Here is a 19932-nt window from a genome sequence, read left to right on the forward strand (position 1 = left end):
TCTGAAAATTCCACTATGAACTCGATAAATTTAACTCAGCTAAATTATATAGATTTTTCTACTATCGAGTTGCAGATGACAATTCAAATTTTCCCCACAACTCTGATCAATATTTGCAGAGATCTTTTCCCAGCTGGGAACAAACCAATTCTTGCTTCCAACTTTTTCTCCAGTTTCCTGGTAACAAGGAGACACTGATGAAAAACCCAAGTCAATATGATTATCCATTCAAGACAAGCAGTCACATATTGATTTTCAGGATGACCATCAAGACAGCCATTGTCAGGAAGGCCATCAAGACAGCCATTTACAGGATGGCCATCAAGACAGCCATTTTCAGGATGGCGATCAAGACAGCCATTTACAGGATGGCCATCAAGACAGCCATTTTCAGGATGGTGATCAAGACAGCCATTTACAGGATGGCCATCAAGACAGCCATTTTCAGGTTGGCCATCAAGACAGCCATTTTCAGGATGGCCATCAAGACAGCCATTTTCAGGACGGCCATCAAGACAGCCATTTTCAGGATGGCCATCAAGACAGCCATTTACAGGATGGCCGTCAAGACAGCCATTTACAGGATGGCCGTCAAGACAGCCATTTACAGGATGGCCATCAAGACAGTCATTTACAGGATGGCCATCAAGACAGCCATTTTCAGGATGGAATGGCAATATAATACAGACATAACTATATACTCCAAGAAGGAAGTGTGTTGTTGGGGGAGTACTTGTTTTAATGCTGGCATAGACATATATTCAGGAGATGTTGCTGATATGATACTGGGGGGGGGGCATCAAATTTTACAAGGTCAGATTGGCATCAATTTCACTTAAGATCAACTACCAATAGTGAGAAGTCTTTTAGCACATCACCCATGTGAACACAAACATCCCTAAAAAAGAAACAGTATCATTTTTAAGATGGCCACCATAACCATCATGCTGGAGGTCTGACAAGCACAATTTTTACTTTGGAAAACCCCCTGCCTGTATGACTTCAAAGAAGTAGCTATTACAAGATTTTAAAATGGCTAACATGGCAGCCATACTGGAGGTTTGATTGACACCAGAAGGCAAAGAGGACTAGCAATAACAAAGTTGTCCTAAACAGCCAAATGCCAGACACTAGATGACAAGACTACCACATAAACTCTTCTGGTCTATGACCAGTTGGGCCAAACACCTGATGAACAATTATCCTTCTGTGTAAACAATAAGAACCCTTCACCAATCAACAATCTGAAGTATCAATAAAAATATAATTTTTTCAATAAACACATTAATTGGTCCCCCACCCAATGACATCAGAGTATTCAGTTATAATGTAGAAGGCACCTATTGATACAAGTTAGTCACTCTTTTAACATCTGCAAATATCAAGGACTGCTCACATAAAAGATTAACTTTTAAAAAAAAGCTGCAAAGAAAGTCACAGTGACCTTGTTTTGTGTCCAACACATGTATATCAAAAGATACACCTTGCCACTTTGGTGGCATCATTGGGCAGAGTTAAATAAATCCCTAAAAGTGGTGAACAGCAATCCAGATGACATGCCTTTATCTCCAGATGATGGTAGGCTATAGTGCTGATGATGGTTTGTTTGGCTGCTGAGAGACCTTTGACGTTAAATAATAAAACTCGTAGGGCTGGTCCAATGGCTTGAAAGGGGGCTGCTCTTGGTAGTGTCACATAACTGGGACTCAATGCTGAATTCGGTTTGCAGGTTTGCAATTTGGATTCTTTGCTTCCCCAACTTTGGGCAGAGCCTTGGCTGAGTACTGATGGGAAGTGCAACGTGAATGCGGCTCCATACTTGAGGAGGTACAGAACAAGGACCTGGAGGAAATGAAAGACTTCTTCAATGGCGCCTAGAGCAGAGCACAACAAGAGAGAGTCTCCAGGATCTTCCACCTTAACAAAGCAAATGCGAACCATCAGCTTTACATCCTTCTCAAAGGGCAGCACATAAACCACGACCTTACATCATACCTTGGTGTGACTCTGGACAGATCACTGACATTCTACAACCATCTGAAGAAAACTGCAGCAAAACTGAGCACTCAAAACAACCTACACCACAAACTGGCTAGCTCAACCTGGGGCACTAGTGCTCAGACACTCAAGACATCAGTACTGGCCCTCTGTTATTCGACAGTTGATACTGCACTCCTGCTTGGGCCTGATCATCCCACACCAAGCTAAATGACATCCAGCTCAACACAACAATGTGCATAATCTCTGGGACACTACGTTCTACTCCTTTACGAAGGCTGCCCTACTCAGCAACATTCCTCCTCCACATCTGTTGCCAGGAAGCAACCACAGGGCAGCTGGCTAAGGTCTTTGCCAGTGAGAAACTTCCACTGTAAATAGACATCACATCCAGTAGTCCACTTGGCTTTGAGACACCCAATCTGGTTAGATCCATTGCCAGAGGATATAACAGCTATTTCAGCATGGATTGATGAGTAGTCTTCAACAGATGTTGTAAACCACTTCCTTGTAGCTCAGGCATCTGTCTGTCCTTCTAGTTTGAACCTTCCACAACATCTGTGGTCCACACTGAACCGTTTCTGGACAGGAAAGGGTCTTTGTGCAGTCAACCATGTCTGATGGGGCCAGGCCAGTGACTCTTCCTGAAGCTGTGGAGCCCTACAGACCATGTCAAACACTGTGAACAACTGTCCACTGACAAAGTTCCCCGATAGACTGCAGGCTCTCCATGTTGCTGATGATGCCGCTGTTAAATGGCTGAGCATGCACTGCACACAATAATAATCTCCTGATGCATGCACATTGTAAAACTTGGTTTCAAAATGTACTTTAAATGAGTCACTGCCTGATCAAGGATAACTGATTGATGGAATGAAAATGGATGCAGAAAAGAATGTACAGAATAAATCCCATATACAGTCAAACCTGTCAATAGTGGTCACCCATGGGAAAAGACAAAACTTGCTTTTTACACAGGTGATCTTTGTACATAGGTTCACCTTTCAAAACTGAATTTCAAACAAATATTACTGACCAAATATTATTATTCCTTTTATTTTTCATCCTCTCTTTCTTTATTTGATTATGTTCTCAAGACTGTGTTTTGCTTACTCATCAACAAAATACATGCTACTGTTGTTTTCATCCAAATTTGTGTTCTACACAAGATTACTGTATCCTGCTTGCTTGAACCAATCCTAATAGCAAATCATAACTAACACAAAAACATCGCTGATCTTACTTTGTTTCGTACACCATTACAAAACACTAATTCCACTACTGATTGCCATCTCTATGACTGCAAAAAAAAGAGGCCAGACTCTTTGGTAGTCCAACTTGTATAGGCTTGGAAACCACTGTTGAAGTTTTCAGAAAAAAAATATATGGATTAGTCAGTTGCTCAACTCACTGCGAGCAAAGACAAATGGCTTCTGTGAAAAGCCTGTCATGAATAAAGAAGCAAAATAAGTGGTATATGGATATTTTTGTGACCTCTGAACCAAAACTTTGCCTGCCTTTACAGATCAGTTTTAAATAATGAATGACCCCTGACCCTATTGAAAAAGTATGAGACTCATTTTTCCTCTCACAGATGAACTTATTTTATTCAGAGATAGCTTTCATTCAAAGGCAAATAGATGAAGATACCAAACTATATCTGTCACACTGACACAAACTGAAAACTTCCATTTCTGCTGCAATAAAATAAATACTTTTCCCATCCAGCAAATAAATTCCTGCAACCCTCTCCTGTATGGATAAAAACTGCTTCACTTCCAAAAACATGACATACTGATCACTTTGAGTGAGACTGACAGTGTGACTGGAGTTCAGTGAGTACAAGTATTCAATGTTTACACCTCAATTTACATTATAGGCCTTTATCTAAACAATGCCTTGCTCACCAAGTAAACGTTTAATCTGCATACTTAAAGTGGTTACTGATGATATGCTCCAGTGACAGCTTAAGGCAGGGAGAAACAACTGTTAGGAAACACCTGGCTACTGACTGCAGAAGGCAGGTGACCATAACCCACTGGACGTTTATATAGGAACATTGTACAGGGGAAATGAGAAGGGATGTTGTAACCAGGTAACCATTGTGTGCATGTGACAATTAGGGCAGAGTTGACTGTACTGCCCACTTCATGAAGCATGGATTTTATAAAATCTGGGGATAATGCACAAGCAGACAAGTTGTTTTACTGGCTTTACTGGCTTTGAAGTATTTCAAACAAACACGAAGGATGCCAAAAATGGACTGAACTGAAACATTTAGGTGTCATTCTGATCATTATCATCGATAACAACAACAATAATATCAAAACCATCAAATACAACTGCTATATATATATTTAGTTTATACAGTGTGCCTGACGTTTGTCATTATTGTGGTTCAGGGTTGTGAACTGGACTTTATGCCTAACCGACTTCTGTCATGAGTTAAGAAAGAAAATGTTAAGTTCAAGCATTAGTGGAATTTTCCATTAGTTTTTTCAAAAAATACTATTGTGTCACAGGTCAGGTGGGGATGGGGATTTTATAACAATTATTCATTCCTGTTATATGATCAGTCTTTGGAATCATTTATAGTAGTATTCAAATATAATTTGAGCGGAATTATTTATTCAAAGTATTCATTGGAATTACAAAGTACTCATTGACTTTTTGGTCTGAAACACTACTTTGGAATTATTGAGAACTCATTCAAAGACATTCTGAATTTATCATTGTGGCAAATTGGAACATTCACAATTATTAAATTCTTTTAGAATATCCTCTACTTTTGAACTCATGATGGAACATTTAGGATTATTTGTGATTTAAACCACAATACTGTCTTTAGAATTTTCACTTTGCTGTATTCTATAAAAATAAATTGTCCATTAAATTTTACTTAAATTGTTGGTTTCACTTCATTTTCTGTTATTTACTGCAAGACCTAGAATTTTAACACAATAATTATTGATAATTTACCTTGCCTAACACAGTCAATGAGCTTTTGGTTTTCAAACTTCACTGTATTTCTTGCAGGATCAGAAAGCATTTCCTCCCAAACCTTTGTGACTTCTTTCAGGCAAGGTGTGATCTCCTCATAATGAAGCTTCTGACGTTTCAAATGCATCTCATCCTGCCGTGCTATAGTGCAATATAATATAAACTGTCAAGATTAGCCATGTATAATGCTAAGTCTCAAGACTGAATTTGTATGCAACAGACACTTCATCACTAAATGTTTGGCAACAGACTACAGAATAACATATACAGATATATCACAATGTTAATGTGTGTCAAGTTGGGAAATATTTAATCTAAAAGAATATTAATTATGGTACTGAAGTTCTTAACAAGTTCCTGTTGTTATAGCACCACTATCTTCATTTAGTCATGTAGGAAAATTACATTACAAAGGCAGCACAAATGATATAGCACTTACATGGCCATACCTTCTTTGAATATGTTTTACTATTCCTCCATTGTTAGTAATTTCTGTGAATTCTTAAGTACTAAATTCTAAAATATTAGTCAAATAATTTGCAAACAAGTTTTGGAAAGCCTTACAAGTCTATACTGGTTGAAATCGTATGAATTGGATAGACGTGCATAACACCAATTTTGAAACATGAACAGGATACAAATCTGATGAGAAATTTTTTCATGAAGAAACGTTTTAGTAAAACTTTGGCCTTACTGACTAGTATTTAATTACCAATCATCTATATAATGACCATTATCAAACAGAACAAAAAAATTAATTTAAGGATATTTTCAACAGATTGACTTTTTTTTTACAAAAAATATTGTTCTTGTGATGAACCACTAACAAAGCAATGATTCTAACAGCTGATACAGATTTACAATTTTGTTCCAGCCAGAATGAAGAAAATAAATGATTAATGCAATGGTGTGGGATACGATACAGGATCGTACCCTAGGGTCAGACTTTGAAAGCAAAGCCTCATACCCTGATCCAGAGATGGAGGTTCCCTATCCAACACCAATAAATAGTACATACTATTCTTCCTTAATTTCAAATTTACCAAAAAATTGTGGAAAAAATGGATGGTGGATCATCAGTATGGATATAATGAGATTAAGACCTTGTACTTTATAAAAAAATTATGTCATGTTACCTTTCTAAATGGTGTCATTAGATGTCGTATAACAACAAAGAATTTGTTATGTATGTTTATAACTGAGAATCTGTCACATGACTCATAACAGATGTTCATGACATTATAAGCACACTGACATCATCTACAGTGTTACTGAGTGTGTTCATGTGGGATAGGCATATCTTACATGGCTATCTCACATAAGTGAATGATGTCACACATGTAGAGAAATGATGAGACAAAACACTGCTTCATACAGTCAACTACTCAACAATCATTTAAAACAGATGCTAACAATTAATACCATAAATTCTAAAAATCATTAATACAAAAAAATATCTATCATTATTACAAGATATAACACAGCCCTGAATCTAAATATGGCAAAAATAAATATAATATAATAATATATAATAATGTCAGAGCTTACATTTAATTCCATATTAACAGATATATCTAAACCACAACATCTATCCATGATTTTGATGGCACCTGAAGGCACTGTGAAGGTTACTCACATTCATCCAGTCATCTATTAACTCCACCCATGCAAAGCAATTATATTCAAAAAGGAAAGGAACAGTGATAAGCTTCCTTTAAAAAAAATCCAACACCATCTGATATTCTCAAAATTTTTCACATTAATAATATAAGCATACTAATAGTGTGAAAGATGTATTTCATCCGATTTTTAGTCTGCTTATATAAAAATCTTGAATGTGATCATTTCTTTGTCACAAACATTTTGCAAACAACCCAATTAATTAATTCTCCATATTAAAGACATATAAAACAAAAAAAGTTAAGAAAACTTCATGCATGCTATTTTTTCATCTATTTAGTCAGTCACTTTGATATGCTCTTGTAAAAACAAATACGGCAAGTCAGACATAGCATTGGCACTTATTTTGGGTTCTAAATTTAAATTCACCCAAAATGTATTATCTGAAATATTAGGTATGGAATTAAACTAATTTCATCTTCTCAGAACAGGTCCTGAAAGACTTGTTATGAACATTAAATTACTTTTTTCTTATAATAGTCCAATGTATGTAACGAAATTCCATTAAGAAAAAAATGTATGGCCAATGTCATTCCAGACAGAGATCATCAAATCTAATAACAAAACAAATGTTTCATATAAAAATGATGCAACTGATTACTTAATATATTTAGCCAGACTTATTGATGCCTATACTATTCAGATTTCATGGACATGTCTAAGGACCTTCCATTATCTGCAATCCCATTTAAATGCATTCATGGAATTAGATTATGATCTGGGATACAAGGCAGAACACAATGATTACTGACCATACAAACGGTAAACTCAATCAATCATGAACAGCAATGAATTCTTTGCTTGCAAAATAGGAACTGGTAGGCCAAGTGATTTTTTATTGATATGTTTATCATGTAGGATCTCCAAATGTGGAAAGGGAGCATGATTTTACTATAATATATGGGTAAACTTCTGAGTTGTGAATACATTTTAAAACTTTTTATTTAAAAAAAAAACTTGCATGTTAAATTTGTATAATTTTTCATTGTTTCCACTGACTGTACTCCATCCTGATGGTTTAATTTAAACATTGTGTGACAAGGTCATACAAAAATTTAAAAGATTAAACCATGCAGAAAGTTTCCCATATGTGCAGTATCTTTTGTTTAGAGAAACAAAGTAGACCACTGAGATTTATTTATAACTGTAAATGTGTTCCTAGAACATAAATGTCCCATGAATCCCTGCAATAAAATTTAAAAAATGGCCTAATTGCAAAGCTTTATTTTTTTAAAGATTCCAACATATTCTTACAATTTTTATTTCTCAACATAAAATGTAAACATGGTGTTTATTAGTAAACACAAATTATCATGCCATCAGCAGTACATCTGACAACAGGAATCCACACTTCAATTCTTATCAGTGAAATAGTCCAAGATAATGAGGGTGTAACAAATGGAAAGCTGTAAACAAAGTCAGTCATACGTGAAAACTAGGTCACAGTGAAGTAGTTTTGATATGGTAGTATCACTTGAAATGATATACATGCACTTTCTCACATAAAAATGCATGCAAAGCATTGTTGGACAATGTACATCAATGTGGCCATATCCATGTATCAACAGTGTATTTCATGCAGCATATATGTCATGATGTGTTGTTATCCTTTATCTGAGCTGACTATATCATTTGCGTATTGACAAAGAACATGCAATCCTGTAAGGTTCTCCAGTTGCACTGAAGAACAAAATCTTCCCTGAAGCAAAATATGACATGCTCTCATGCCCTGTATCATCTTTTGCAGAATGATAAAAGTACCAATGCATGCAAAGAGAACTTGTCAACTTATCTGGTCCATGGTAACTGGAATATATTCTTATTTGCATATAAATCAAGCTACAGTTCTGAATCTGAGTAATCTCATGCAATTACCAGCCTAAAATCAGGTAGTAGCCTTATTCTTCAGAAATGACCTTGTAATGAACAAGTCACAAAAAGTGCTATTTCTCAATAAGTTTTAGATGTCTTCTCTCTCGTGAGATGCTCATCTGTCTTAAATCTGCTGATCACAGGCACCTGCTACCCTAGAAAGGAATTAGTAAAGCCAACATACCAGATTTGGTGCCTTCTCCATAGAAAGTTTAAACTGCATCTGAAATGTTTTAAGTTTTCTTTTCTTTTCTTTTTAAATGTAGTAGTAAAATGATCATGCATGTTTTTGCATGTATCAGCATTAACCAGGCATTGAAACCCTCACCCTTTGGGCTTGGGCTCCAGCGATCACCACAGGATTTATGTGTGACATATTACTGCAATTTTTACAAGTGCAGATTAAAATAAGGTATAAAATATTGAGAACTTTCACAATTAGCTAAAAAATAAAATAGTCACTCAAGTGTGAATATATTGTCACATTGATCAAGAACTGGCATAAATGAATTTATCTCATTTTGATGCATCTAAATTCAAATTTTCATGAATGTAGGTGCAATGGGGGCCAACATATTATGGACATAGTGAACAAACTGCTACAAAATCAAAAGCCACTAAAGTGTGAAAGTCACGTCATACTGACCAGGTTTGGTTATAGATTAGTTACTTCATTTAAGATGAATCACGTATTAACTTTCACAAGTGTTTGTGGAATAGGTTCCAAAACATTAAGAGTACAACAACTGTAAACTAAAATTGCAAAAGTCATTTATGCATACTAAGTAGATCACATTTACCCAGTTTTTGGTTAAGCACAGAGTCACTTTCATTCAAAAGTATCCACCAAACAATTTCTATTAGTGTAGGTAAAATAGAGGCAAAGATATAAAGGGTATAATGAGTAAACAGCAACAAATACAAAAGAAATTATGGTGTTAAAATGGGGTAAAGTTCAGCTAGTTATGGGTATGGTTGATTTATTTTCATCAAGAAGCAATCACATACCAGTGTTCGTAAGTGTTGACAACATAGGATCTGTGATCTGGAGGGTGTAACAAATGAACAACTGAAAATACAACAATTGATCAAGCATACAAATTAGGTTACAATAATCTAGTTTTGATCTAACAGTTGCTTTTATCTAGATGTATCTACATTCCCATTCCAGTTTTCAAAAGTCCAAGTAGGTGAAAGAGGGTGTAATGAATAACAGCTGAAGATAAAAGTCACTCATGCCTGAAAATTGATTAATTTGACCTTTTTTTTAATTTGGTTGAGTAACTTTCATTAGGATGTATCCAAATACCAATCCTTATAAGTGCTGATGGAATAGGGTCCAAGATTGGGGGGTTAACAAACATCTAAAAAAGACAAAATTCACTCAAGCATGTCAAAAGGGCCATGGTGATATAGGTTTGGTTTGGTTGAGTTACTTTGATATGTATCAACATACAATAAAACCTGTCTTGAAATACCACTGCCATGACAGACCACCTGTCTTGAGAGACAAGATTCTCAATTGCATAGTTTTATTGATTATATAGTTATAACCTATTGTTGAGGACCATAAAGTTTATGTGTGAAGGGGTGTTGTTTTCACCATTTTCATGTGTAGATGAAACATGTAGACGACACTGAGGGTCTAATGGTCAGCTGAAACTGCAAACATTACTTTCAGTGTGCTACTTAAGTCAAATGAAACTAGTGTTGGCTTGGCTAAGTTACTCTTCCCAAGATGGTGTTGATGAAATATGGTTCTAGACACTGAAATACCAGGTAGTAACAGAATAATGAAAAGGGCAATTAACAAATGAGATCATAAATGAGCAAATGAGCTAAATCTACTTCTGATTTTGTTGGCAGGGGATGGAAAGATAAAAGGTCAAAAATAGTTCCTGGTTCTCCATATTAGAGAGGACAAGAGACCCAAGTGCATCTATATTGCACACCTGTGTAACTGTGTAACTGACCTATTTAAGCTTATCAAAGAAAATACATACAAGAATATGTGGAATGTAAAGAAATGTTTGGAGTACTAACTTGCCATATTGTCTATTAGGCCTATCAAAATAACATGCAAGCTTCCAGATATCATGCTTAAAATGAACACTGGTTTGATCAGTCAGAAAAAGGTTTCATTTTTACTCATTTTTCCTTCTCCATTCACCAAACCATAGTTGTGTGACCTAATTTGAATCTTTTGAGAAAAGACCTAGTCAGTATTATTCAAAAATGTTATGTTACACATATATGCACTCTCCATACAATACTGAAATAATTTGCTTTTGATACAACATAATCTAAATTTTAACTGATCACAATCAAACAGCAAAGGTAGCAACTATCAAAATCAGAAAATTTATAGGGACAGTATTCAGAAAATAAGAGCACCAGAATATATATACTAATGATTCTTTTTGAATTTTGAAGTTATTTCAGAATACATAGAGGACTTTGTTCAGGGGGGAGGGAGTAGTGCTTAAATACTATCTTCAAAACAACCCAAATTTTTTGGGTTAAAAATGTTATTACCATTCCTGAGTTGGTTTAATTCAGTACTTCTGGTTAAAACTATCAAGTCTCATAGCCACCAAGGCACTTTTAAGACACGTCATTGTGTCCTGCATTACATGGCTAACTGACATGTCAGCTTCAAATTTCCAGCTGGTGCAGTCACACTGTACATTTAGAGTTGCATGACTGGCCATAAATGCCCCCCCACCCCACAATATACAAAACTGAAATCAACGAAGTGTGAACTGTGTCACGGTGACCTACTTTTGTTAAGATAATGTTTATCTGGCCCCACAAAAGACCCATTTCCCATGTTCCAAGTCTCCAAATTTTTCTCAGCTGATTTTTTCCCGATCTTTAAACAACAAAAAAAGAGATTTTTCAAATGTTATTACCATATTTGATTTGGTTTAAGCCATTATTTCTGGTTAAAACTATCAAGTCTCATAGCCATCAAGGCATGTTTCAGATACGGCATTGTATCCTGCAGCAAATGGCTACCTGACATGCTGTGTGCTAACAACTGTCAGCTCAAATTTCCAACTTGTGCAATCACAGATAAGTAAACATGTTTTTCTATGTGTTTGGAGACATTTTTTTAAAACTATAACATCAAATGTGGGTTATCACAGTCAGCTGTTAAAAAGATCAACAGTAAACTAATCAAACTTTGTTTCTCTGCCGAAAACCATGCCAAGAACAAAGATTGTAAGCACAAACTGGAAACTCCTATTATTCCTGAAAGGCCTCATCTCAACATAGATCTGCATACAAATATACATTGCTCCTGGACAAGCAATTATTGAGAAACTGATCTCAATGAAAAAAACTATAAGTATAATTGATGACTGGACAAAAAACAGTAATATTATATGTCCCATCCACATCTGCAGCATGGAATAAAAAAAGGAGTTACTGAAACAGTTTATTATGAGCTTGCAACTGAATGTATATGATTTTCATGACAGATCTGAAATGCTGCATATTCCGATATTTGAATATGACAGTTGTTAAAGTACATGCAAATATAATTATCTACTCATGCAAAAGATCTCTGAAGAAAAGAAAAAAAAAATGGTGAGGAAGGTACCACCTAAAAACAAGCTGGCCACTACCTGAATGTCAAGGCTGCACATGAGCCTCAATATCTTGGGCACTTATTTAGCTACACTATGATAAGTGCAAGCCAAAGCTATATTCCAGATATAAACGTTGTCATTGGAGAAAAATGGTGTTGAAATAAAAGGAAAGTAAAATATTTTAAGATTGATGCTAATCTATGGTACAGACAGACAAATGGACAGACATGCACATGAGTGCCATAGCAATCTCTATGTCCAGCTTTCTGTGTTGGCATGTTCAACACACAAAATAAAAAATGACACAAGATGAAACAGTTCTACCTTAATAATAGCTATTAGTCAAAAGTAAGCAAAGGCTGATAAAAATATCCATGAAACCTAATCAAGCTAAGAAGCTGCGGTGCAAATAATAATAACAATAACAACGATTTTAATAACCCAAATATAAATCAATACATAATACACTAAACATAAGTTACATGCTGGTAGACATTATTGCATGAATCCATCTAAATACAGACAATGCATATATCCTTTAATGGAAGTACTTATCTTTAAAGAAGTAAATTTAATTTTTTTTAAAATATGGTCCATACAACAAAATACGATTTGAAATATGACTGAGGAAAGTGTAAACTCTTGCCTAAATCAAATCTACCCATTGCAATTTTAGCAAATTGGTGATAATGATCAGAAGACACCTATAAAAAATATGACAATTCTGTATGGTTAGCTAGAGAAAAAAATATCCTCAAATGGCAACCTAAACCAACCTACCCAAGTGAAAGTGATTACCGATTTATACATGGGTAATTAAATAAAATAAATAAACGTGTACAAATAAACCATCTACCATACCATTCTGATACAAAGATACAAAAACAGATGCTAATGTACCTTGAGTATATATCTACTCCACAGACATTCTCATGAGCTTCTTCAGTACATTCAATTGGAACAAACCTATCCTCAGGTGTAAATTCTATAATTTCACTATTTTGTTCAGGATTTCTCAAGAAATCAATAAATATTCCTAAAGAAACAGAGACTACAGTAATCTGATACAACTGAGCAAGCGATAGTTTATTTAATATGTCATCTATGCTGATAAGCATTTCGAATAGAAATCTATAGTACAATAATTTCAAGAATGCAGTTTGATGGTGAAATAATCTTTAACATCAGTCCTTCAGTATTTCTAAGTGACTTTGATTTAATTGAAGGACCATCTGTTACCTGACCTCTAACCTGTTTAGACTACATCTACCACAATATATATACCAGTGACAAAAGTTGAAAACACTAGGAACCTTGGTCTGCTGAAAGGTGTGTCTTGGCAAAATCAAGGTTGTGTTTATTCTCATCGTTAATTTCAACCCAAATTTTAAGTTGTAATTTCTTAGTAGCTATGGGACTAACACAAGTATACTGACCCTTCTGCAAATTTAATAAAACAGACATTTGCAACATGAAATCAATAATTACTATTTGTTTAGTGACAAAATACTTAAAGTACATATATGTTGTTGTTAGCGTAAAACAGCAGTTAAATGACCCATCAAATTCAACAATTTGTATGTGCTTGTGAAAAATTGGCAGATTTATAATATTTTGTCCACAAAAAAGGATGATCACTTGCAAAGTACTGTAACTTATAACTTTTTTAAAAACTAATAGCTTTACTTTGCTAAGGGTCAAATTAATTTAGGATGAATAAGAAACACATGAAGCTGTGTCAGTTTTCTTGTACTACTCTCAGTTAATAATCTATCCCCAAGGTCATTACACAGAAGAGTAAAGAAAAAAGTACCCCATCACTAACTGGCCAAAAAATATAATTGAGTGTTTAAGAATTCATCAAATTTAATCAAGTTCAAAGTCATATCATATGTACTCGCTTATGAGTCCAACTGCAAACTGCACAGACTCACATCTGCCACGGCATAATGCTATGGCAGATCTGGGTCTGTGCAGTTTGTTAGGAGCAAACAGTAGAACAAACTACATAGACCTTGATCTGCAGATGCATTAAGCTATGGCAGATCAGGATCTTTGTTGTTTGCAGTTTGACTTGACTTATAAGTGAGTATATATATCCTTTTAAAGGGTATGTTGGTGTGTTAATTTTTTCAGTCTGACACAATTATTGACATCAATCAAGATTTCCAAAGGTCTCCTATACTCGTCATTATTTTATCATTTTCTTTACTGTGATTATTAAAATTACATAAGAAAGCTTCATTTTCCTTACTGAACAAAATAAAGAAGTTGCAATCACATCATTTTGATGTCCAATCTCTCCCAGAGTTCCAAGCAATATGATATACACGAGTAAAAAGTGTCATGATATTGCTGACATCACAGTTGAAGGATCACGTAATTTGTAACTGTGCAGTATGCATGGATTTCAAAAGCAGATTTGCTTGATGAATTTTCAATGAACTGAACTTAAGTACATTTTGTATGATTGAGTGCATAAGAACGTTGCATTGTTTGCATATGAAGCCTTGCCAGGAGTAGCTGATGAACAACCTGAGTAAACATTTGAACATGTGTGTTAACAAAAACAAACAAAAGAGCCACTCTGCTTCTTTTGCCACACATGTTATCATATCACTGAAAAAAGGAAAACATAAGAGAAAAAAAGTGTGATGAGAAGCTCATTAACAATCTATAGAGCAGATATAAACTTCTGGTAAAATTGTATAACATTACCTTTAAAAAGAACTATTGATCTTGAACCATAGAGCACAAAATATCCTAGCGAAGCAATTCAATAAAGAAAGAGAAAAATTTGAAAATATGCAAAAATCTACTACAGAGAAGTTAACAGTACAAAGACTTTGCTGTGGTGCCTAAAAGTTCATGAGATGTGTATTACACAAGGGCTTGGAAACCAATACATGACTTTCAGTCTCTAAAAACTGTCTGAGACGTTCAATAAAATTTACTTTGCTTATGCATTGTCAGTCTGTACTGTATTTCAATATTGATCATTTTGAAACACAAACTTAATATTATAATCAAAGCATAAATTTTGCTTCTGCCATTTTGAAATTAATTTTTGTTTCTTACATATGACTTACGTGGAGTTCACTCTTGTCAGTATGTAAATACGATAATTTAAAGATTTGAAGCCCTTGTGGTCATAGCTAAAATTATCTATTATCTGCAACAACAAGAATTACCTTCATTACGTATAATAGAAAATTTGCAAAAAGCTTTGCTAGAAAGATATATCACTATGAATTAAATATTGTGGAGATTTACACAAAAGGTACACTGTAAATACAAATGTATCATTTACATTAAACCTCTGCCTGATCCTTATGACATTAGCACTTGCAGGTTAGGAACAGGAATTCCATAGTGCCACCCTCATGATGTGAATAGTATGTACTTGAGGGTTAAGAACATGCATTCCAGTGTTCCATCATTATGATGTGAATAGTGTACTTCAGGTTTAAAGAACTGGCATTATGGTGTTCCATCATTTCAACAGTGCTTTCAATATAGTGAATTTGTTTCCTTTCTGTGTCAAATATTTGCCAATCATATCTTGTCTCACTGTCAGGTTAATTTTCTTATTATTTTAATAGTACTGAAATCAAAGGCCCTTCTATGCTTCAGGTAACATGTTAAAGACATTTCTATGCTTGCATGAACAAGTTAAAGGCCTTTTTATGCATCATGGATAAATATGGTGCATCAGGAAAAAAGATTCGATGTGAACGAGAACATTGGACTACTTCATTTGACTTTAATATAACCCTCCACAGAGAATGACAAATGCAAGCATGTACATCTAATCACATCATCATTCAATATTAAATAGACGCTATATATCAATAATAATAAGGGAACTGTATCTACTGTAATTTCATTATTCTTCACCGAGTACGGCACCAATTGTCATGGATTATACTCTCATTCAAAACCACAAATTTAAATACCCAACGAACAATAATCCTTCCAAAAAATGACTAGGAAAACATCCCTAATCCAAAGAAATTAAATGCTGATAAAATCTCATTTATGTTCACCAAGATATTTGCAAAATTATTTGAATTCACAGCATATAACAAGTTTAGAGCAATAACAAGCAATGTCTTGAGGTTTATAACACAAGACAAAAATAAGTTAAGCTGGCAGAAAGTTTTCATTCACAACAGATTTTCCTCAAAATATTCATTTGAAATAAAAATGTATGGATCTGAATAATAGATATCACTACACTAAATAAACCAATCAACTGTTATTACATGCTACTGCAGTCCTAAGAAAACCAATTATATTTTCTGACTGGAGTAAACAATGTACATGTAAATGGTATTCAACAGAAAGCAGCACTAAAGCCTGAACATAAAATGTTTACTGGGGGCACCCGAGTGGCTGAGTGGTCTAAAGCACTCTGCATTACGGACCACTGCCATCTCACCTCTGTCTGCATCGGTTCAAGTCTCGAATTCAACCAATGTGGGTATGTGAAAAGGCTTGCCAGTAACTTCTCATGGGTTGGTGGTTCTTTCCGGGGTTTTCCCGGGTTCTTCCTCCTCCATTAATACTGGCCACCATGTATAGCCTATTGTGTGCTTAAAAATGGCATTAAACCCCACAACAACAACATAAAATGTTTACTGAGTTCAGTCTACTGGCTTCTGCATAGGACAAAGTGAACAGGTGTGTTGTGGATGTTTAAGAAAACTGACTTGCTTTAACATATCCCGTGATTTCATTTACTTAACAACTATTTCAAGAAAATGTGACATATCTTAGGATAATATTTTAAACAGATCGTTATTACTTTACCCAACGTATAATAGTCCTGGTCTAGTAAAAACTTAATCTAATGGACCAGATTCTATTTTTACCACAAAAAAAATTTTAAAAAAGAAGGAAGAAAATTTAAATGGCTCTTAATTACTGTAATGATGTTCTGAGGAGCATATTGCGAAAAATCCATGGTGAATATATTTTTCTGATAATTAAGCTTCCTGTATGTTTTCAAAGCAAATCCTTAATGAATGCAGATGAAATAAAAGTTATTTTAAGCGTATGTGAAGACTACAATGTTGAAAAATTTAGTTCTTCTGTTTTTTTGTTTATGTGTGAAGCATCCTATTTTTACACAATTTCTTTATATAGATTTGCTTTTGCTTGAACCTTCATACAGATGTAAACAATGACACTGCATTGTTATCACTCTAATGTATTTCCTACGACCTTGGAATATTGCTACAAGGTGGTTATGTGGGTGGTTTGGGTTTTCTAATCTGACCAAACCATGTTGAATTTTCCAGGCTATGTATGGCATCAGAACAAAAGCAATATTGAGTTTATATTCACAAGATTTATGAATTAAAACATTTCTTAAGCATTTTGTGTGAAAAGGTTTGCCATTTTAAGACCACATAGAATATTAAGATAAGGCATACGATGACGCTACTGGTCAATTGTAGAATGTACTTATATTTTAGTTCTGAATGTATTATATTCTCAAATTCACCATTCTCAACACTTCAAATGTCTTTCCATCTTAGAAATTATATAAATGAGTATATCACACAAAGTTTTTTAATCCACTGTAAAGCAAAAATAGGAGGTTCTTTTTTAATCTGAATTAACTTTTTAAAGTATTTTTAAGATATAGGTTGTGTAATATCCACCCACTCTCCTGGCATCTTGTATACCCTACTGATTGTGAAGAAAAAAAAGCAACAGGGCTATAAATAAATGCTCACTATCACTACGGAGCTTCTACCATTATCAGCTTCATTGTGTTTAATCCAAACAGGAGATTCTTCAGTATCTGTCAAAGAATAGAAGTGATGTAGTTCTTCACCTTTGACATACACGAAATAATTCCATAAATTTAGGAATTACATCCCTTTTATTGCTTTTCCTTTGACTTTTCATTTTTTTAAAGAAATATTAAAACTAAACACTGCTAATATTAGATGTGGGTTTGATCCCCGGCAGAGTCATACCAAAGACTTACAAAAAAATCCTGTATCCAAGGTGAATAACCACTAGACCACCGGAGCGGTTGCTAGATGAACAGCTAAAAATCATCAATCCATTAAGATGGAACTTCCACATGTATGTAGTCCAAAAAAACTCACCCCATAAGTAAAAACAAACTTTTCCAGACACCAGAAAAGGACAGTGTGCATGCTGTTTGATGCTTTTTTTAACACTGAAAACTCCATTTGGATTGAAACTCAAACAAGATGACAGTGTTAGAGAACCCTGTGTGATAATCAGGTTAGAGATTATAAACTGATGAATGGAATAATTAAGTTCTGTGTATTTTTTTATATCCTTGATGCCTTTCATTATTTAAAATTGGTTAGGGGTTACAACTTGCCAGGAGGGTAAGCGAATATTATAGTCAGCTTATTTTGACTGAAAGGTAAGTTCTCCACATGACACATATAAATACCAACTTAAATGACTATGAGCAACAGTGTACAAGAAAATGAAATTACTTAACACACAAACCCTAACCTAAGTGCTGATGATGGATGAATAGTGTGTGTGATTTGGATTTTTAATGTAGCTTTAACAATTTAACAATTAGTGATGCCTAGTACTGAGCCATCATGTCACAGACATGTAGCATATCACACCCAGTCGCATTATCCTGACACCAAGCCGACCAGTCTTAACACTAACCTCTTAATGCTGAGTGCCAAGCAAGGCAGCTGTTAATACCATTTTTGTGAGTTTTTGGTATGACTCTGCAGGAGATCGAACCCACGACCTCTCACATCCAAGGCTGATGCTCTAACCACTAGACCACTGGAGCAGTTGCTAGATGAACAGCTAAATCAATCCATAAGCTGGAACTGCTTGAAAACCCAGCCAAAAACTAAGCTGTTCTGAGGTGACCAAACGCAAATAATTTAAATCAAATAAATTTAACTGTTGCCTATAAAACTGCACAAAAGAAACTAAATCAATGTTAAAATATCCTTGTTCTATTAGAGGCACTGTGGCATGTCTTCATTCACATTCTGACCTTTATTTTTTGGGGTCAATATTGAAAGATAACTATACCTACTGAGTCCAATCAGAAATGTGAACAATAGTCAATCAACTCATTGTATCAAATGCAGCATTTTCTTTTGCATTCTACTACAGTATAAGTCACACAGATCATGTATGCGCTTTGAGTCACTTTTTGAAGAATTTGACAACACATCCTTTAAATGGTGTTTATTTCGTGCCTTGTCCATCAAAATTCCATTGAAGATTATTGTATAAATTCTTCAAAAAATGCTTAACTTCAAGTTCATTGATAACATACTTCAACATTTTTAGGCACAATCAAGCAAGTGGGGTGATCTCATTTAAACTGGTTTCGTTGCACACTATGATGCAAGAGGGAACACGCCTGTGGTTGGGAAAAAGTTGTACTACAAACATAAATAGAGATGTGACAACGTCATCATTTAATAACAAAGCATGGGAAAACACCCGCAGGTCCAATAAATAGGAGGCAATTATGTTGTTGTTGTTGTTGTTGTAGGGTTTAACGCCATTTTTCAGCACTCGAGACTATATATGGCGGCCACTATTAATGGTGGAGGAAGAAACCGTGAAAACCCTGGAAAGAACCACCGACCCTCGAGAAGCTACTGGCAAGCTTTCTCACATACCCACATTGGCTGAATCCAAGACTTGAACTGCCGCAGTTATGTAACTTCTTATATATCTTCTGTATGTCTTTTTTTTTCAATTCGTACATAATACCTATTTTTCCCATACAAATATGTGCTTT

General features: G+C 34.8%; 1 protein-coding gene across 3 annotated transcripts in view; it reads right to left on the reverse strand.

The window, feature by feature from the left end:
- The window catches only part of LOC149798441 (TBC1 domain family member 1-like), a 138824-nt gene that overhangs the window by 23907 nt on the left and 94985 nt on the right, over positions 1-19932 (reverse strand). For 2 of the 3 annotated variants that reach the window (XM_089963630.1, XM_089963632.1), the window contains 2 exons: positions 14865-14909; positions 4978-5139 (listed from right to left, as the gene is read on the reverse strand). In XM_089963630.1, coding sequence (XP_089819756.1) covers positions 4978-5139; positions 14865-14909 — 207 coding nt within the window. The remainder of the gene's footprint in view (positions 1-4977; positions 5140-14864; positions 14910-19932) is intronic. The other variant, XM_089963631.1, reaches the window with a different exon arrangement.

This window comes from Sinohyriopsis cumingii, chromosome 6 (assembly GCF_028554795.1).
Source record: "Sinohyriopsis cumingii isolate HCF-2022 chromosome 6, ASM2855479v2, whole genome shotgun sequence".
NCBI lineage: Eukaryota > Metazoa > Mollusca > Bivalvia > Unionida > Unionidae > Sinohyriopsis > Sinohyriopsis cumingii.